Genomic DNA, 22,883 nt, shown 5'->3' on the forward strand with positions numbered 1-22,883 from the left:
CAAACCATGCAATATTTGAATGTGTCTAAAATTGCAGAAACCTATTCCAAGACAAAGGATACTTTTGTCACAATTCGCAATGAAGTATTGTGTGTTTTAAATGTGTTTTGAAAATTAAAGCTTAGGTAATAATAGAAGTTGAATCAAAGGTAATAACAGAAGAAAATATTTATAAACAGAAATTTTACTGACTTGTATTATTGTGGAATGATGATTAGCCAGTCATACGGGAAAGATAAAATTGTTGTAGTAAGATATTTTGTTTGAAAATTAATGTTGGAAACGTTTTCAGAGGGATGGGAGTCAATGGAAACAAGAAATTCAACTGAGAAATACGTTTAAAAGTTTTTTAGGTTTTATAATGCATATTATGTATTAAGAGGACACCGACTACGAATTTCTCTTCAGATTTAGTGAATTCTGAAGATTATTAATAAAAAAATCTCGTCCCACAAAAGAACTTGGGATTGACACCTGTCCTTCCTTGCAGACTTGCCAAAAATTTTATGAGAATAATCAATTCGAAGAAAAATGAGAGGCGTCTGAGAAGTGTCAGAAGTGATTGATGTCCAGCGAACCTCCATCAAACAGAGTGTCCCTTCTTCTTATCTCTCCGCTCTCTCTTCCTTCCTCTTCCTGGGAGGATATCTTCCTCAAAACTTGTGACGTATTGCAATTTTACCGCAGGCTTACGGTGCCAACCTCCAAAGGGAAGGGATTTACTCTCTGGCGCTGTTTGCTAGTCGAAGGAAAGTTTTTTTTTTCCTTTCTAAAAATAGCTTCTGAGAAACGATGAACTTGGGAAACTCGGACACTGTCCATAAGAATCACACTAGGAGATGGCGGGTTCAGGGTTAAATCAAGGATTCTGCCCACGGAGAGAGGAAATAAAGCAAGGCTTGTGAAAAATGTGATGCGCTTAAAGACTACGAGCGTGTTTTCGTAGAGAATTTCAGGAGCCCAAGTGCCTTTTTTTGTCGCTTTCAATATGCCCTGTTGTTTACTAGCAACAGTTTTTGCGTCATTATAAAAACATTCCCTGTTTCTTAAATATACAGGGTGTTGCGAAAAAACTGATGAGTTATCACAGAGCCAAGGGGAACATTAGTGACGTTTTGCTCCTTGAGGTGGTGTTTCGACGCTATAAGAACTTGGTAAATTTTATCCCGCATATATGCATCCATGCGGTACGTATTTAGGGTTACCTCAGATATTGATTGTTGTTCTAGTGGATAACATGCCAACGCTATGGTAGGCTGTGCGTAATCTATCCCGGGAATCTATGGGGCAAGTCCGCGCTAAAAGGTAGAAAGCGAGTGGACTGAGAGAAGAAGTGCGTGCTACTAAAGTCGGGACGCGATAAGAAGCGGCGTGCAATCAGAACGGAGAACGTGACCAAATCCTGTCCTCGTTGGCTGCCATGTTTTCTACGTTGCCACGTTCGCACAACCAGACGGACAAGCTAATCAGCTGTTGGCAAGCTCGGGAAAAAATTAAGCGTCACGCGAAATTAAGCACGTACGTATCAGTATGCTAATATATGTTATTTCCGTCGTAAAGTGATAATTTAACGAATCTAGAAGTTTGAATCTGAAGTTTCTTGTAGGTTAACGTTAACTTCCTGTGTGAATTTTACATTCTGGCAAGCATGAAACATTTTATCTTCTTTCTCTACACAGCAACCGGAAACCTTCACTGAAAGAACCTCTGTTGTGTTTTTATTATGGTACATTGCAAGCATCAGTTACCGGCATATTTTTACTTGTGCTGTATCGTATCATAATTACCTACAAAAGAAAATGCGTATTGTGTTATGAACGACTGTGGCAAATCGTTCTCCTTTGATTTCATGCCGCCTCTCTTTGCCTTCTTTGCCACATCGCGACGTTTGTCTTTTTCACAAGTCAATACCGACCGCAGCTATGCCCGCTTGGAAATGTCTTTCTTGAAAATTATGGCGAATAACATATAAACAAATTACGTAGAACTTGGTTTCGTTAACACGTTTTTTAAATTATATTTTGCGGAACCTATAAAAATTTACCTTTTATTCAGAATTTCACAGAACTGAGTTACTGTATTACAGAGAAGAATTTATCAAGAACAAATCAATTGTGTGTGAATTGATTGATTGATTGATTGATTGAGTTGGTGTTTTAAAGTCCACTTTATGCACACTACGGCTAATCTGGAATGGACCTACAGTTGGAAGTGGGAACCGAACCACTATGTGCCTCGACAGGGTATCGAACCCAGCACTACTTGATTACAAGGCGACGACGCTTAACCTGTGGGTGTGTGAAGTGAGATAATTTGGGAAGCTACAAGATATTACAGGTTCTGGCAATACAGAGTTCAATTAATTACAACGAAACGCTTGGCAATTGCTCGATTTCCTAAACATTAATGATACATTTGGTACATGTGTAATTAATGCTTCGATCTACCTGTATGTAAGAACATAAAACACGAATGAAAGAACAGAAGTAGTAGTTAAAGAATCAGTTGTTTTTGCTGAGAATCAGAACAATGGAAGTGTCCCATTGTTGACTGTTTAACCAGATGTTTAATCCTACACGTGTTTCTGTGGACTCGCGAAAATCCTGAAGTAGGTCAATCCGGCAACAGCGCGTCGCTACCAGAGCGGGTGGTTCCACGCCGGTTGCTAGCGCGTCCCGACTGTACAAGCAGCTACAGTCTCGTTCCTTCTTCCATACGCCAACTCTTCCACTCGGAAGTTCATTGGTGGAGCCCTCTCGAGTGACTACTTGCGCAAGGAATCATTTTCGTCATCTCGCTCTGTAGATTCCTGAGTCAGAGTGTAAACAATAGTATGCTCGTAGCGACGTCGTTTGGGTAAAGTTACTGAACTTAACTTCTCTCCACAGTTTATGGACATATCCAAACTCACACGTGTTGCTTTTCGTATTCAATTCACTTGCATCTCGTATGACTTTGTAACTTTCATGCAGAAGCATTTAAACTCTAGAAGGCAGTCCGGCAATAGATAAGTACCACGTTATGTCCTTTTTCTGCAAAAGATTTTACTCTAAAAATATGTACTAGTGGAGACATTGAATATACTATTATACGTTGTTGCACACATGCATAGCAGAAATCGTAATTTACAGGCTTTGTTGTTACGGAAACAATGAATTGAATTAAAATTATAATTTTGTATATATCGGCACATAGGTTATTTGCAACAGTTTCATTCTACGGGACCCAAGCCTCTTACAATAACTGCAATCAGTCAACACCACCGATATTAGTTCGATATACGTACTTGACACTTTTCAAACGAACACCGAAGAAGATAACAATATCGAAGAAGCTTTTTTAGTTACACCTGTTTAAAATGCCACAAAACCATTTCATACATCTTTGATACACGTCATAATCTCTAAACAACAATCTCGTGGGAGCCAAAAAGATCTACAGGTTAGTCAATATACATTGTGAGAATACACCACAGAGTCGATGTCTTAAGATAAGAAAAGTATCCTGTTTTACACTTAACGTTGCATATGTCGAGTTACTCATGTTATTGATAGGTTCAGAATAAGAAGAAAGAGTAACGAAGTTTACATTCTGTGGTTACCATGACTACGAGAGTTTGATATATGATAGTAGTATATGAATTCATGATTACGTTCATATATTTGTGATATGTACGAGTTAAAATAATGAAATCGGTGTTGCAACGTTCGGAGATGTGTACCTAGTGACTATTGTTCTTGTATTCATCATATCACCACACATCCTCATTGTCGCTATTAGCCAAAGTGTCATAGAAACGACGCTAAATAATGAAAATCAAGCCAAACAGAACGTAGTGACTTTTATTTCAGCCTGAGCCAGAACGACTAGCGACAACCTTAGCAACTTGGAGAGACGCGCTAACAGCACCAAACCTGACCTGCCTAACCTATCCACGTATGATTATAATAGCTTAAATAAACAAAATAGAACCTGCTTAACCTATTTACATGCTTTTTTCTGCTATTATATGCCTACTTGGATAGGTTGATCAGATCAGGTTTGGTGCTGTTAGCGTATCTCTCCCAAGTTGCTAAGGTTGTCGCTAGCCGCTCGTAGCCTGAGCAACGGGTAAGAGGACGACATCAGTTATGCGAAGAAGTAAAAAATATAGCACTCAATCATATTGCAAAAATTTCAAATTAAGATCCGAGTACAATAAAGTACACAAAAGCCTTATGGAAGAAATATTTAACAAATTTGGAACCCTGCCTGGAAACGACACTTCATTATTCTCTATTGTGAGAAAGCATAGATTCCTCGAAAGGCAAATGTTTAAAACTCCCCTCTGGCATTACAATTAATACCCCCCTCAGCCTTCTCGCGGCGTGTGTTTTCCTTTATCCCAGAATCATCACAGCTGATATTTTTCCACGCCGGAGAAAGCATGAAAGGACATCAAAAAATGAAATCAATTCTCTCTCTCTCTTTTTCCCCAGAAAAACACAGAGATAGGCAAAAACCCTCCTCCCACTCTCTCTCTCAGCACGTCACTCACTAATTCCTCTCGCAGATGAAGTTATCACGAATCCAGTCCCTCAGCATCGACTTCCTACGCAATGGACTAACTAGAATTCCTCCTCTGCGGCCTCGAGGCTAATATTGACGTCTTCCCTCTGATAAAGCAAGTCGGTTCATTGTCGTTCCCCTGGAGTTAATATTAGTAGGCACAACATGCATGGTGGTGGATGATGGAATTGTAAATGAAATGCTAAAATCTGCAGGTGACGCGTAGGATGAATGTCTGGAATATACGATCCACTGCTGAGAGAGAGAGTGAAAAAATTCAATGGCCTTTCTTGTTTGATGGGTTTTTTTTCCCAGGGCTCCAGCGTCACGTGATCTGGATTCCAGTCGGAGAAATGTCCAATTACTAAAGCTTTTGTAGTTTTGGGAGTCTCGCTCCGTCAATAGAATTTTGCAAATTACGTGTTTTTTTGCATATGCGCGTGGGAATTGTCTGTTGGGTCCATTGTAAGTGCATATGAGTATAAGATATGGTGCTAAACACACATTTTCTGGGCCTAACGTGTTATAGAGGAGCATATAGGGATAGATGTAAAGGGAATTGATTACCACAGTGGTTCTCAAACTGTGGTACGCGTACCCAGGGGGTGCGAGATCAACTCAGAAGAGAAATTCCGAGAATACCCACACGACAACACTTTTGCTGCAGGTGTGTAGAGCAGACTTCATAGCTGTAACACTCAACAGGAAAATAAGACTGATTTTGTCACTGACACACTTATCTTTATTCATGTTTTGAAATAAAATACTCGTTCGAAATCTACATAATAGACTAAATTTGGAGCCCAATCTCCGCTTGAAATTTCAACTGAACAATAAAACATCAATAAACTGTGTTAGGCTATGCAGGCACATCATTCTCACTAAAAACTCCAAAATTGTGCTTTACTCCGTTTGTGTAAAGATGTTTTCAACTGCGTATATTCGTGAGGTCATGATAGAACCAAAACCATGAGACTCATAGGTATATGTGTACATGCAAGGTGTGTAGCATTATAACACTGACAAGCTTTCACAGCTCGTACAGAACGTAAAAGAGAACAACTTTTCTTTACCTACCACATAATTTATCACTGCACTTTGAGAGAGCACCTCTTCTCGCTTTTAGACATTACTCCACCGTGCCATCTTGTATTCTATTCCTACATTTCAATTACTAATTCTATTTCCAGAGAAAGTCAGGGTGGGGGCTATATTTGCGTGAATTCCTCAGTGGGGTGACTTACGTTTTAAGCTAGGGCTATCAAGGATATATTAGTCCTTTTCAATTTGATTCTTGGTATAGCACTCTTATGTATACTATGCGATTCCTTCCCCTTCCCAATGCTGTAGTTGTAATTTCGTAACCATGTAATCAAGGAGTCCTGGGTTCTTTACCCGGTGAAGGCACATGGTCCGAATCCCACTTTAAATTATAGGTCTAGTCCGTATTAGCCCATCTGGGCAGACGTGGACTTGATGAAAATTCAAAATTCTATGAGATTCAGGCTATTATCGACCTTTCTCATTCTTCTTTGCGTTGAGTTCATGTAGAGGATGCCCAGATTCTTCTTCGTAAACTTGTTCGCATCTGGGGAACTGAATAACCATTAGATGCCGCTGCCGTCTTATCGGCCACTTAGTAACAGAATCAATCGTATTAGACGCAATGTAAGCCTTTTACATGCTGTAGGAAATTGCAAATATACGTGTACTAAGGACATTTGACTCTTTTAGTTAGTTACCGTAGTGGTAAGATTAATTGTTGAAGCAAGACTTGTTCAAGTTTCATAACGAGCTGAAGTAGTACCATTAGGTTTCAAACAATATGCACGCCATCTTAACCATTTTTACCTGAGCATTCCCAGCACGTTCGAAATTGATTTTTACCTACACAGTGCAGGGCTCAGTCTTTCTAATCCTGTTTGTAAACCGGCCTTTGAAATCTATTCACGCTCCAGAAGAGATGTTTGTTCCAGTAATTTGCGGTTGCCAGGTTTTTCGTACCGTCACATGCACAATGTGTGCTCATTTTTGTCCGGCACGACGGGGAGCAAAATACTACCTTGTTTATGGAGAGATTTCACGGACACCCTCATTAAACATGCAGTCTCAGGTGGATGATCACAGAATGTGTCTTTTTCACGCACGGTTTTGCCTTCTCTGTTTGATTATTTTTTTCAGCTGCAGCCCATACAGTTGTTCTCGAAATGTTTCTGCACTGTGTGCGATTGTTGGGTCTTGTACCTATAAGGCATCTCCAATATTCCATTGCCTTTGCCTCTCACCGGGATATTTCACATCAAAGTGACATGCCACTAAGATGTGAAAGGCTAGAATTGTTTGTTATCGATTTCAAGTGACGTGTCACGTCATGTGCTAGTCATGAAGTGTCATTTTAGTGCAAATACAATCCTCACCCTCTATTTTCCACATGGCTACTTTATTTAATAGTAGTAACCATGAGAAACTGTAAAAGAACCCTTATGTCTATCCGTCCACCGGGACAATAATGTTAACTGTAGATTTCTCAGTAACCATTAAATATATACAGATAAAATACGGTTGATTGAAAGATCTATCAAACAGTCGCTCACGTCTATCTGGCCTCATGAGACAACATTCAATCAGACGCCACCTGTTGACATATCTGAAAATGTGCAATTCTATTTTTTTTAATTGGAAACCTAACAACTCCCACTTTAACAACACATAAGATGTATCGATTGCCTCGATTGTTTAAGTCAATCGAGCAATCGCCAGTCAACAATCGATATAGTTTTTAACCATCGATAAGACTGGAGTAAATAAATGTACAAACACGAATTTGGTTTACCGAGAGAGAGATAAAATATGAGTTTCATTCTAAAAAGTATTCTCACTGTTTACGTCAACAAATCATTCAATATCTTTTGGTAGCTCTGATTTTTGATTGATTGATTTTGATAGTATAGACACATCAGCACATGGCTATTTTTTCCCGTCAAGAAATACGGGCATAAGCCCCTTAACTAAAACAAAATTGAGGATAGACCATTAGCAAGGAAATAAAATATGTTTATTAAAAGCTTACCACACTCAATTTTTAAAACTGATTCATGCATTCCTTTCTTAACAATAGTAGAGGAAACGAATCGAAAAAAAGGGCCTAACCCGGAAATAATAGCAACACAATTTTTTTTGTGCCAGATTGTGCGGAATGGTATAGTGAATAATATATTAAAAATTCGCCATCCAAATGTTTGGGGAAAATCCGCCATCTTGGAAAATGGCGACAAAAATTCAACTTAAAACTATTAAAAAATTAATATCTCGAAAACGGTGCATTGTACACAAAAAGTGAAGATAGCCAAAATGAAAGAACAGAAAATTTGATAAATTATGGGTTTTGTTTGATAGAGCTACCATAAATCTTAATTGAATCAGAAAGATTAAAATATTTTCCTTAATTTTTAGAATTAGCGTAAAAGTTGGTTTCTGACACAAAAAACAGCAAATATGTAACAAACTATGCAATTTACGTCCTAAAGTCACTGAACCAAATTCATAGCTTATGATGTCATCTAGAGATTGGTTTCTATTTCGTGACTTTAGAGTCAGGGGATGAGGAAATATGTAGTTAATGCAGAGTAATGTGTTTCCCTAAATTTACGTGTTCCATTTCCTATGATATTGGTTGATGGATTGATTGATTTAATTTTTTTCTTCACTTTTGTGCCACCTTTGGCAAATTTTCGAAGATGGAAATGAGTAATGATATGATGAAACCAATGAATGGACACTCACAAACATCCATGCCCAGGCCGACATTGGAATCAGAGACCCCTGGCGTTGTAGCGCGATTATGATATTGGTGAGAACGTAATACATTGTTTTATGCAGTGTTTCGTTCATGTGGCGTTTATTACTTACATATTGTTTTTGTTGTTTAAAAATGTATGCACACAGTGGCGGTGATTAGGTGTCTTAACTGTGCAGGGGGGACGGGGCAAGGATAGTTTACTTTCTACTGACTGCAATTAGAGAGAAGCATATTGAAAATGGAATTGGGGCAGATGTTTTTGGGTCAAATCCACTGGTAGACATTAAGAGACAAAATGTGTGTATAAGGGGGAAGGGGTGCTCCCCATGCATCTCATCCCTAATCGCCACCACTGTCAATACATTGAACTAATATGATATGGTAAAATACGGTTCTGAACCAGTCACTTTGCCTTACAGTCGATTGCAGAATTTTTAGTTGATACCTGGTGCCAACATGTTAAATTGCATAATTTCCTCTACATACAGACGTGCACTTGTACCACAGGTGTTGCCCCTGATGCAGCAAAAGGAGAACATTTGCGTAACTGATTGAAGATTTAAACCCCACATCCCAATACACTCTGCTTTAATGAAATTCTGACGAATATCGAGCATCCTAATGTATTGCAGCCACAGAAGAGCAGCATTCTGTCATCTTTCAGAGTTTAACCAAATGCAGATAGAGATTTTTCAGCACCTCAGAGATTGAACTTACATTAGTGTCTACTTCTGAATTAAGCAGGCCAACGATTTATTGAACGTATCTCAGAAATATGTTCATTTGCAATGCACTATGCTTCTTTAAGTAACGTGCATAAACTATGAAATGAGCCCTTGTGCCTCTCTCTATGGCTTTTTCGGATTGATTTGATTCGTTTTGATTTATATTACGTCTTAAACGTAAACACATTAAGCAGAAGATTAATATGTGTAAAACTAGGAAAAAGAAAGCAGAATTACAAGAAGAATATAGGAAAAAAGATCATGAAGTGAAATATAGTGCGCGAGCTGACCGTAGAAAATGGACCAGTGAGTTAGCAGGGAAGGCAGAAAAAGCAGTAAATGAGGGAAATATGAAGGAAGTGTACCAAATTACAAATTACAAAGATCTTGTCTCAAAAGAAAACCATACGGAATCGCCCAGTGAGAAATAGATATGGAGTACTCCTTACGAATAAGGAAAATCAGCTCAATAGATGGAAAGAACATTTTTCAGAAGTATTAAACCAAACCATAGAATGGACAGAAGATTTGCTTGAAATACCGGAAGAAATGCCAGAATATGAAATAGAAGATGAAATAACTACTAAAGAACCAACAAAAGAAGAAATTAAAAAAGCATTGAGAGAACAAAAGAGTGGTAAAGCACCTGGAATTGATAACATTCCACCAGAAATTCTTAAGGAAGTCATGGATATGACAATAGAAATATTACAACCACTTTTTGCAAAAATATGGAAAACAAAATCAATACCAGAAGATTGGAAAAGAGGTTTACTAGTAAAAATACCTAAGAAGGGAGATATTACTAACTGCAATAACTGGAGAGGCATAACACTACTTTCAGTTCCTAGTAAAGTTCTAAGTAGAATTCTTTTAAACCGAATTAAAGGATGTGTTGAGAAAAAGATCCGGAGAGAACAAGCAGGCTTTCGAAGCAACCGTTCCTGTATAGATCAGATAAATACACTGCGTATTATTATAGAACAGAGTATGGAATACTTCTCTAATATGTACCTTATATTTGTGGACTTCCAGAAAGCATTTGACTCTGTAAATAGAATGAAAATGTGGACAATTGTAAAAGAATATGGCATTCCAGCACATATGATTGATCTTATCAAAAACTCCTATGATGGTTCCACATGCCAAGTTGTGCATGAGGGGATACTTACGGATCCAATACCAGTTATTTCAGGAGTAAGGCAAGGATGTATTTTGTCACCAACAATATTTCTGATGGTAATTGATAAAGTAATGAAGAGGGTAACGGAAGGAAAAAGGAGAGGTATAAATTGGAGTCTCACCCAACAGCTAGAAGACTTGTGTTTTGCAGATGATGTTTGTCTGCTGTCTCACACATACCGTAATATGGAAAAGAAATTAGGAGATTTGGATAAGGAAGGGAAAAGAGTTGGTTTAAAGATAAATAGTACAAAGACGAAATCATTAAGAACAAATGTAAAAAAGATGGAAAATTTCCACTTGAATGAGGAAAATATTGAAGAGGTTAAGGAGTTTACATATCTGGGGAGTTTGGTGACAAATACAGGGGGAACAGAAGATGATGTTAGATCAAGAATTAGGAAAGCAAATGTGGCATTTATTCAGCTATATAAAGTTTGGAAAGCCAGAGAAATTTCAATAAGAACTAAGCTGCGAATTTTTAGAACTAATGTGAAGTCAGTTCTCCTTTATGGATGTGAAACTTGGAAAGTAACAAAGAAAATTACTAAAGACCTACAGACATTCATAAACAGATGCCTAAGGAAACTTCTGGGAATATATTGGCCAGATATTATCTCAAATGAAGATCTATGGAAACGTACGCAAGAGGAACCGGTGGCAATACAGATCAAAAGAAGAAAGTGGAAGTGGATTGGCCACACATTGAGGAAAGATCCATCGGCAATAGAGAGACAAGCATTGAGCTGGAATCCACAAGGACAACGTAGGAGAGGAAGGCCAAGAATGAGTTGGAGAAGGACAATAGAGCAAGAAATATGGGAAGCAGGAAAGACCTGGAACGAGATAAGGAAGATGGCTGGAAACAGAGTCCGTTGGCGATGCTTCGTTGAGGCCCTATGCTCCGTAGCGGAGTAACAGGAAATAAGTCAAGTAAGTCAATATGATATGGTAAAATACGGTTCTGAACCAGTCACTTTGCCTTACAGTCGATTGCAGAATTTTTAGTTGATACCTGGTGCCAACATGTTAAATTGCATAATTTCCTCTACATACAGACGTGCACTTGTACCACAGGTGTTGCCCCTGATGCAGCAAAAGGAGAACATTTGCGTAACTGATTGAAGATTTAAACCCCACATCCCAATACACTCTGCTTTAATGAAATTCTGACGAATATCGAGCATCCTAATGTATTGCAGCCACAGAAGAGCAGCATTCTGTCATCTTTCAGAGTTTAACCAAATGGAGATAGAGATTTTTCAGCACCTCAGAGATTGAACTTACATTAGTGTCTACTTCTGAATTAAGCAGGCCAACGATTTATTGAACGTATCTCAGAAATATGTTCATTTGCAATGCACTATGCTTCTTTAAGTAACGTGCATAAACTATGAAATGAGCCCTTGTGCCTCTCTCTATGGCTTTTTCGGATTGATTTGATTCGTTTTGATTTATATTACGTCTTTTTCTGCCACTTTTGGCTAATTGCGAAGACGAGCACTGATGATAGTATGGTGATATGGATGAAGGGACAATATGGACGACACCACGAGCCCCGCAGAGGATTATACTGATTGTGAATCCAGACCCCAGAGCCTCACTTGTCTTAAAAATGCAGTCTAAGGTATGCGTATACTGCTTGGAAGTGAGGCGCTTATCCTGTGGTCATAGGTTTAACAGTATTACCTCGTAAGTAATCTCAAGGATTTGTTGAAGACCTGAATTTGCCAATAGATAAACACCACATCTCAGGAAACTCATCTTGACATGAAGACCACCAGCTTTAGTATGGGCTACTTCAGAGCACTATCTGAGTTCTCATTGGCTATGATACAGAGTGCTTTCAGAAATATTGGCTGATCAAATGTGATGATGTTTGTGTGATTGTATGATTTACCTCTTTGATTGTCCACAAATACAGTGCAGTGTCGATTGAATGCATAGCTGGAAGTAAAGAAATCGCTAGTTTCCCTAGATGCTCACCTTTGTCGTTTATTTGCAGCAGGACCTGCCACTGAAGGGCTCTTGTTGTGTCGTCCATATATGTTTGTGATTATTCATTCAGACATTCGTGATTGGCGCAGTGGTAGCGTTGTCGCCTTATAATCAAGGGGTCCCGGGTCCTATACCTTGTGGAGGCACATTCCTCAGTGGATCGCACTTTAAACTGTAGGTCCAGTCCCGATTAGCCTTACTGTGCATAAAGTTGACTTACAACACTAACTCAATCAATCATATTCGTGATTAGCCAAAAGTTGCAGGAAAACGACGTAATAAAAACTAAAACAAATCAAATCAATCCGAAAAAGCCATAGCCAGAGGCACAAGGTGTCATTTCATAGTTTATGCAAAACTCTTCACGCTACTTGAAGAAGCATAATGCATTGCAAATGAACATATTTCTGAGACACGTTCAATAAATCGTTGGCCCGCAGAATTCAGAAATAAACTCTAATGTAAGTTCAAGCTCTGAGGTGCTGAAAAATCTTTATCTACAGTTGGTTCAACTCTGAAAGATAACAGGACGCTTCTGTGGCTTCTTCTTCTCTGTGGCTGCAATACATTAGGATGCTCGATATTCGTCTGAATTTCATTAAAGCCGAGCGTATTGGGAAGTGGGGTTTAAATCTTCAATCAGTTACGCAAATGTTCTCCTTTTTCTGCATCAGGGATAACCCCTGTGCTGCAAGTGCAAACATCTGCATCTGGCTGAATTCCACTTTCAATACGCTTCTTTCTAATTGCAGTCAGTAGAAAGTAAACTATCCTCGCTATTAAGGAATATATTTGAATATTTCTGATTCAATTAAGATTTATGATAGCTCTATCAAACAAAAAACATAATTTAGCAAATTTTCTGTTCTTTCATTTTGGTTATCTTCACTTTTTGTGTACAATACACCGTTTCAGAGATATTATTTTTTTACAATTTTTAAGTTGAATTTTTGCCGTCATTTTCCAGGATGGCGGATTTTCCCCGAAAATTTGGATCTATACAATTCCGCACAATCTGGCACAAAAAACATTTGTGTTGCAATTATTTCCGGGTAAAACCGTATATTTCCTCTACTACAAGAGCTAAAGTTATACTATCTCTGAGGACTAGAATCTTCTTGCCTAGGTTAAAAGCTGACGCTGTAAAGGGGCATTCAGCACACAGATGGGCAAATACAGAACAACACGATTTCACAGAGGATTATCCTGGCTGTTAATCCAGGCGCCAGACCCTCGGTGGCCTGCAAGACTGCAGTTACGGGAGTGTACTATGTGGTCGTGAGGTTGGTTTCCGGGTGCCTTTTCAGAACGTAATCCGTTACAGCCTTGTTGTTTGCACTGAATTTACAAGGATGTACAAGTAAGTATAATGTAATAAGTGCGTTCCTAAGGGGTTATTTAAAACACTTAAAAGTACCACTTAGTAGAATTTTGACAAATCCATAAATAATTGAATCAGTGAGGAGGTGTAAGTCTTGGTCATTATTTGGGATATGAGTGTGTGTGAGCATGCAAATCATCTACCAAAATATTGGAGCAATGTCATGTGCATTGTCAATCATGAAGATGGTACTTACCGACTACATTTAGAAAGGTCTTGATCAACGCTGTTTCGAAAGACGGGGCATCAGCGGACACTTCACATCTATAGAACCCAGTCATGTCGATGTTGGCATCCCTCATAACCAATTTGTTTTTGTCGGAGGCCGACAACTGTAAGGGAAGAGACATCACGTCAACACGAACAGTAGTAGTGAATCGGCAATAGCGTGTAAATACACTCCTCAGAAAAAAGTTTGGAATATTGTTATATTGGACATTAGATGATAGGCACTGCCTTGGAATGCAATAGCGCATGTTATCTGTCTATCTCCTAAACGATCTTGTGTTTTCGCCCAATATATGCCACCGTGTCTATCACTATTGTCTAATATAACAATATTCCAAACTTGTTGTGCCTAATATAACAATATTCCAAACTTGATGTGCCTAAATTAACAACATTCCAAACTTTCTGTTCCTAATGTAACAATATTCCAAACTTTCTGTGCCTAATATAACAATATTCCAAACACTCTGTGCCTAATATAACAATATTCCAAACTTGTTGTGCCTAATATTACAATATTCCAAAATTTCTGTGCCTAATATAACAACATGCCAAACTTTATTTGCCTAGTATAACAATATACCAAAGTTGTTGTGACTAATATAACAATATTCCAAACTTATTGTGCCTATAGGGGAGAGTTGCCGAAATTGGACCTGTTGGAACTGTTTTGCTTCTGCATCAAAAACAATACACAGAAAAAGAACGAAATTGTAAGTATGAGAAGCAAAAACTATTAGGTTTCACTACATATATGTATTTCAACAAAAAAAATGCAGGAACCAGTATAATAGGGTACATAAACGAAAGTAGTGACATCGGTCACTGGCAACTGGTTTTCTGACTTGGACCACAGATTGCTCAGGTTAGACCGCTCACAAAAGGCATGTACGTACGTATTTCTACGGTATCTAGACTAGGGATGTCCAAACGGTTCCGGATCCGAAAATTCTGGATTCGGATCCTGATCCGGATCTGAAAATCCGAATCCGATAGTTTCGTATCTCAATCCCATTATAATATTACCACACCTTAAGAATTATTATGATCTTCGATTGCTTGAAATTTTTCATTAGTTAGTCCTACAAGATTTTTTTTCAAGTGTTGTTCCTAAAATAATTTGCTACTCATCGGCTAACACACTCGTGAACAAAAATAATCTTACTTGTTTAACATAAAATGTCAGAGGTGATTTTGTAAATGCCGTTGAAACGAATATGTATTCATTCGAATGTATTGGAAATGGAAACACACATAAATGTGAGACATTCCATTCCAGGATGAAACCTTTAACATATTTAACAAGATAGGAATGTTATACAAAAATTATACAATTGTTCTACAGTTACAGTTTTAAAAAGTAAAATAAAACATTATAATATATGCAGTGTTAGATAATTACAATGTGTAAGACTAACAAGGGAGGTTATCTAAGTGTCCCCCTCCGATTTCCATGAAACTTGGCAGGTGTATAGAGGGGCCCAAAGGAAGAAATACGTGCTTTTTGTTTCAGATAAAAAAAAAACTGTTTTAGGGGTTTTAGGTTTTAGGGAAACTTAGATAACCTCCCTTGTAAGTGTATTAATTACAAATCGCGCACGTGCACACACACACATACATATGTATATATATGTATGTATATATATATATATATATATATATATATATATATATATATATATATATATATATGGTCAAATTTATTGCAAATTGCCTCTACTTTAATCCCTTTCAGGGAATATATCTAATTACAGGTCACCCTGTACATATATATATATATATATATATATATATATATATATATATATATATATATATATATATATATATATATATATATATATATATATATATATATTAGCAGGTAACAATATGTTATAAACACATTATAAACACATTCTTACTTTCCAAAGAAGCGCTCATATATGATGGCCAAACGGATCCGGATCTGACCATCCCTAATCTAGACACCAGTAGCACTCACTGCACACACAATGGTGGTATTTACTCCAGTTCGCTGCTTGTAACAGCACCTACCTGTGATTTTCCTTTCCTTGCTACAATTTCTTGTGAACGTTTCTGGACTGTGGTGAAACCTGACTCATCCACGTTGAATATTCGGTCAGCTTTAAAACCAAACAAACCATACCTTCTACTACACTAGTTCAAGCCATAATCCCCATTATTGTATGCTGCTATATTAATTTGCAATTCCATCTCTGTCCACAGACCATACTTTCCCCGGTCCAATTTGGGGAACACGTGGTGGTCCTAATTAGGCAATTATACCCGTTCATAAAAATATGACGTTACACGAACATACGCAACTAAATCATAGTTTTACCATATGTAGTTAGTGGTTAATGAATGGCACTTTTATAATATACTACATGACACTGAGCCGCGGTGACTCAGTCGGTAACGCGTCTGACTACCATGCTAAAGGTTCCGGGTTCGATCCCCGGCGGGATCAAATCCGGGAACTTTTCTAACGATGGCGGCCCCGGCGCCCACCCAGCGTCGAATAACATGGGTACCTGGGGAAACCTGGGGGGGTAAAGGCGGTCAGGGGCGTGGTGCTGATCACATCACCCCCACTCACGACCGGATCAAGAAAGTGTGGGGCGTTACCCCCACACCCCTATACGCCTTCATGGCGTGGTGCTAAGCACAGGGGAACACTTTACTTTACTTTTACACGACATTTGATTACTTACCCCTAGTTTACACAAGAGCTTAAGATCCGAAGCACAATAATTACAACACGAACAATGGAAACACAATAACAACACTCCTACTTCGTCGAACGTCTCTAGTTGACTGACCATTCAGTCTTTTGTACATGGCACTGACGCCAACCAGTAGTGCTAACTCACGTGCTTCAAATACTCGTCTATAGGCAAAAACAAAGGCGGTCCAACTTAGGCAACAGTCCATTTTCGGCAACTCTCCCTATAACAATATTCAAAACTTTCTGTGCCTAATATAACAATATTCCAAACTTGTTGTGCCTAATATAACAATATTCCAAACATTCTGTGCCTAATATAACAATATTCCAAACTTTCTGTGCCTAATATAACAATATTTCAAAATTTCTGTGCCTAATAAAACAATATTTCAAACTGCCTTTGCCTAATATAACAATATTCCAAACTTTCTGTGCCTGATATAACAATATTCCAAGCTTGTTGTGCCTAATATAACATTATTCCAAACTTTCTATGCCTAGTATACGAATATTACAAACTTGTGCCCAATATAAGAATATTACAAACTCTTTGTGAGGAGTGTATTACGTGGACTATACATAATAATTTTCTTTCATTATTTATTATTACTTTTTGTTGGTAGTTGTGATACACCTCCCCCTATGCATAGTTGTATCCAATGTGATTGTTGAGGGCCACTAACAGCCTATATTAAAAAAGAAAGAAGCTTCGAATTTAGGTTAGGCATACATGCCCCCGAAATTGTTTGGTACTTCAGAGCTTACATATTTTGTACATTTGTCAGGATGTTTTCTTAGTAAACATACAATTTTCCGTTGAAGTTTATTGCAAAAGTTGACAAATTCGAAGTATCTTTCACACCACCCGGCACCATCTTGGACTAACTGGATGGAAAGAAGCACCATACTACTCATACAAACAGATGCCTTATTTAAGCCTGTCCTCCTTAAGTTGTGTGTAGCGCTGTTTTCGCACTACGTCACATTTAGGCGTAAGATCTGAGTTAGTAGCAAGTAATATGAATGTTTAAGTTTGGGAATATACTTACATCAACATTAACTCCAGGAAGCGGGAATATTTTGAATGGTGGGTTTTCTTTTGGCACGTAGCGATAAAACTCCTTCTTTCCCTTATACCACTTGACTGCGTAGAGATGCTCTCCTTCTAGATCGTATAGACATTCTAGAGTCACTGTGTCCCCTACTGCCGCAGCCCCGGGCGATAATACGGTCACTTCGCGAACACTTCGTACACCTGAAATGATAAAGAGTCCATCATGAGCTTCAAGACTATGTCCCAGACTGCATACTTATTTTGTGCCATTATCACCCTTATATAAAAGCAAGATATTCTTTCAAGTAACCGTAGCTAACGTCCAATTATAAGCATTGCATATGCAGATGATATAGTGTACTCCTAAGGGCTAGAACTAAGTAATTCATTATTAAAACTTCACAGAAAATAATGAACCAATCCATACAACTCAGTATTTTAATAAACGCAAAGAACCAACATATTTATAATGCATGAAAGGTATAAATAACACAGAAGATATAGTCGTAAATGTCAAGCTTATAGAACGAACAAAATATTTTATGTACCTTGGTTCGGTGAGATAACACGATTGATAAAGACATTTAAGAGTCATACTGGGTAACAAAGCATATTATGATATCATACTTTAAAAAAGTACCTTAATATCCAAAAGTGCAAAGTGCAGTCCTCAAAACACAACAGTGGCGTTTTCCTCCCACTTTTTGCCCCACACTACGGCCTCTTAAAGGTAAGCCTTCTCTACAAAGATGAACTGTGCTTCCCCTTCTCAACTTTTGGTACCCAATCGCCTACACTCCACAATAATAAGACTTGGCACTTGCTGTGTGGTTTTTAACCCACACAGCTGTGAAATGGCAAATTTATGTCTTTCTAAGGTTGCTTCTTGCTCGGTAGCCAGAAATTCAAACGTTAGTTTTCCCCCTACGGCTTTCTGGTTTAAAAACTAACCAAAGTGTCTTCGCCCCAGGAGGTATAAATACTTAGTTCTGACTCGTTCGGGGGAGAGACACTCTGACCACGGTTAAAGATCAGTTAGTTCACATGAACTCTCCAGCCTTAACTAATGCCTATTTTTGGGAGAGCAGGAAAAGGTATTTAAATTGATTGATTGATTGATTTGTTGTTTTAAGTCCACTTAATGCACAGAAAGGCTAATCGGGACTGGGCCTACAGTTTAAAGTGGGATCCGAACCACTATGTGCCTCCACCGGGTACTGAACCCGGGACCCTTTGATTACAAGGCGAGGACGCTACCACTGCGCCATCGGGGAGGCAAAAGGTATTTAAAGTCCCTGCCTTCACTCATTCTCACCCAATAGGTCGGTAGGTGTCGGGGATTTCCCCGAGTTGATACCATCCTGGAGATGAAGCCTCCTCGAAAAAGGTATTTTAAGTTCGGCGACAGAGGTTGAGATGACCTCGAGTTGAAGTCAATTCCAGTATACAGTTGGAGAGCGCTGAACGTCTAGTTTTTCACTTCCGTATGCAGGGACTCCTGCATAAGAAACTGCTGGCGCGGGGTTAGCGCTGTGCCAAATAGTGCGAAGTCCTGAAAATTGCATTCTTCTCTAATGGAGAAAAAGGCAACTTTTAGCGTATTTGTACTGGAGTGGTAATGGAACGGGAGGGGTGTAAATAAATTGTATCTAAAAGATATATCCTTGAGGCGTATTCTTCACAAAGCACACTGCATATGAATGTGACACAGACAGACAGTAGATGTACAAAAATGTAAATGACGTCTAGAGAACTCTAGGATATGACGAGTTAAATATAATAATACAAAAGAAAAATATAATATAAACTTTATTGTCTCGCAGACTAAAGTGGTTTAGACATGTGCATAGAAAAGCAAATGGGAGTTTGGTAAAAAGTATGCAATAGAGACCCATAGGAACAAGAACATTACATAGACTGAAAAATGGATGCGAGGATGCCTCATCACCAGGAAGCTATCAACTCTGGGCAAGCCCCGGCACCTAACGACCTGCTGGGTGAGATGAGTCAATGCAAGGATACTATAAACCTTTTTCTGCTCCCCCAAAAATAGGCAATAGTTAGGCTGGATAGTTCGATGAACTAACCGATCTCTAACTATGCACTTAGCGTTATAAACTGAAATATATGTGTGACAAGGTGCATCAAGGAAAACAATAACACGAGGAAGATTGTCGAGAAGTCAAAAACTTTCAACATGTGAAGTTATAGTACCTCAAGAAGTTGAAGCAATTACAAGCATATTTATTTGAAGCATTGAATCAACTGTCATTTCCTCTCCTGCCTTTACAGTAAACGTAGCACACGATTTCATTTTCCTCGTTGAATTCAGAGCCACCTTGAGGCATTTGGAGCGAACATGTTCCCTCTGATTTTATCTTGATGGAAGATACAGTCAAATCCGGTCCCGCATTTGCCTGGAGGGAACAGAAGGCGATCTCTAGATGAGATACAACAGTAAAATGTAATGCGATGCAAATGCAACTAAAAGGGTTTATCTCGATCTCATAACGTCGAGCTCGTTCGATATTACTCCGCTGCATATTTCAAAATGATGAAAACTCGAACGACATTCAGAGAATGCTCTTGTCTGACAATAGTTTATTCTGTTTCGGGGAGTTATGCATTACATCCGTCTGCCTTGAAATTGGATTTTCCATGAATGTACTTCCAGCGAAGCTAATTCTGTTCGCAGCACATGTTTGTGAAGAGTTGAATGCATTATACATGTAAGAAATCGTTGTTTCTTTTATCCTGCTTAAGAATGGTGCTTTTTCAGTAACATACTTAATGATTTCTAAATGCGTTTGTTGCGAAAGTTCAGTCAGTGGAAAAGTTTTTAAACACACTATTTTCCGTGCAAGAAGTAAAGCAAATGTAGAAGACGGGGTGGAGTACGATTTTTTTTTATTTTTTTTTTTATTTAGATATACAGTAAAACCTCGTTAATCCGAACCCCGATAAGCCGGACTTCGCTTAATCCGGACAGGCAAAAGGCAAAGAAGAAAAAAAAAGCAGAATGCAAGGTTTTAAATGTGGCTAGAAGTCAACAAAGAACTTCTCAAAGAAATGGCAGTCAACCACTGATGAAATTCTGTTTCCCGCAGACTTTGTACTCTACTGTATAATGTATTTAGGACTATGCCCTTTAAATACACCATAATATACGTGTTTTGTTGCTATAATCGGAGTTTTAATGCACTTTCTACTGTTCTTTTAGGTTATTTCAGTTAATCCGGACTTTCGTTAAACCGGTCAATTTATCCCGCAGTAGTCCGGATTAACGAGGTTTTACTGTATCTGTGTCCACAATTAAATATTTATTTTTTGCATTAAGATTATCCTTGTCTGCATTTAGGTACTTCTTTGTCTACATTTAAATATTTCTCTTGCTTCATTTAGAGATTTTTCTACATTTCGATATTTATTTTTTGACGTTTAGACATTTTTCTTACTTACTTACTTCCTCTAGTCCCTTTCTGCCATCATAGCGTAGGGTTGGTTGCCTCGATCCATCTCCTCCATTCCTGTCTGTTTCCCATCATTCTCTTCATCATATTTATTGTCTTATTCCTTTCTCTTCCAATCCTTTCCATTCTGTCTTCAAACATTATCCTTGGTCTTCCTTTACCTCTCCTACCTTGCACCTTTACTTCTAGAATTTGCTTTACCTTTTTGTCTTCATTCATTCTGAATACATGTCCCCACCACTTTAGCTGTCTCTTTTCAATTATTTTCTCTAGCGACTCCTGTTCCACTTCTCTTCTTATTCTTTCATTCCTCACTTTATCTCTCCTATTCTTATTAACAGCTCTTCTCAGGTATTTCATTTCACTTGCCTGAATTTTACTCAGATGTTTATCTTGAAGTGGTAAACTTTCCATTCCATATGTTAATGTAGGGACCAATACTGATTTGTATAGCTGCATTTTTGTCTTTACTGCCACTTCTTTCTTTCCCATTATTGTTTTACTGAACTGATAATATACTGTATTTGCTTTTCTTTTCCTATTTAGGATTTCTTCATCACACCTACCATCACTTGTTATGATGGTTCCTAAATATTCATATTCATCTACTTCTTCCAAGTTCTCGTTTCCATATCTAATTGCTATTTCATGATCTTTTTCTCCTTTTGCCACCTGCATAACTTTACTTTTCTTAATATTAATCTTCATCCCTTTTCTCGCAAGTTCTTCTCCCCATTCTATTACGCTCCTCTGTAGATTCTCTTCACTACTAGCAATTAAGACAATATCATCAGCATATAGCAGTACTTGCAGTTGTACTACTCTCATATTCCAATATCCTATTTGTACTCTTGGGGTTCTTCTTTTGCAAATTTTAGTTATATCATCCATTACATTAATGAAAAGTAAAGGACTGAGACTATCTCCCTGTTTAATTCCTTTTTCTATTTGAAATTCCTTAGACTCGTTTCCTTCTATTCTTACTATTCCTTTTACATCCTTATATACACTTCTTATTGCTTTAATAAGTTCCTTAGGTACTTCCTTACTTTCTAATGCCTCCCATAGATATTTTCTAGGTACCGAGTCAAATGCCGCTTTCAAATCTAGAAATGCTAAGTATATTCTTTTATTTTTGTCCAGCATTTTCCCCATCATTGTTCTTAATATAAAAATGTGATCTTGAGTCTGTCTCCCAGGTCTAAATCCAGCTTGTTCCTCTTCAAGTTTTCCCTCTATGATTTTTCTCAGCCTCCTTTCCAATATATTCGTATACATCTTATATACCACTGATGATAGACATATTGCTCTATAATTATCACATTCCTTATTACTCCCTTTCTTGTGTACTGGCACAATTATGTTCCTTTTCCACTCTTCTGGTATAGTCTTAGTTCTCCATACTTCCCTCAATATATTCAGTAGTATTTCAGCCATTCTTGGTCCTCCATATTTTATAAGTTCTGGTGCTATTCCATCCCATCCTGCTGCTTTCCCAATTCGTATCCGTTTAATTACTTCTCTCACTTCATTCTCTGTTATCATCATATCTTCTTCTACATGATCCTTCTCTTCTCTGTTTCTTATTCTCTCATCCTCCTCCTGTTCCTGCTCCTCATCTTGTTCTTGCTCATTTGTCCTATCCTTGAACTTTTCTTCATAGTATTTTCTCCATTCCTCCATCACATTCTCCCTTCCTATGACTAATACATTTTCCTTATTTCTTATAGCTCTTGCTGCTTTTCCCCATTTTCCTTTCAGACTTTT

At 38.1% G+C, this 22,883-nt stretch overlaps 1 protein-coding gene across 1 annotated transcript in view; it reads right to left on the bottom strand.

Moving 5' to 3' along the window:
- The window catches only part of LOC145987260 (uncharacterized), a 309,766-nt gene that overhangs the window by 90,984 nt on the left and 195,899 nt on the right, over positions 1-22,883 (bottom strand). The window contains exons 2-3 of the mRNA XM_083121775.1: positions 17,642-17,847; positions 13,830-13,965 (exon numbers count right to left, since the gene is read on the bottom strand). Of these exons, the coding sequence (XP_082977901.1) occupies positions 13,830-13,965; positions 17,642-17,847 (342 nt within the window). The remainder of the gene's footprint in view (positions 1-13,829; positions 13,966-17,641; positions 17,848-22,883) is intronic.

Source organism: Lepisma saccharinum, chromosome 4, assembly GCF_977018435.1.
Source record: "Lepisma saccharinum chromosome 4, izLepSacc3.1, whole genome shotgun sequence".
Taxonomy (NCBI): domain Eukaryota; kingdom Metazoa; phylum Arthropoda; class Insecta; order Zygentoma; family Lepismatidae; genus Lepisma; species Lepisma saccharinum.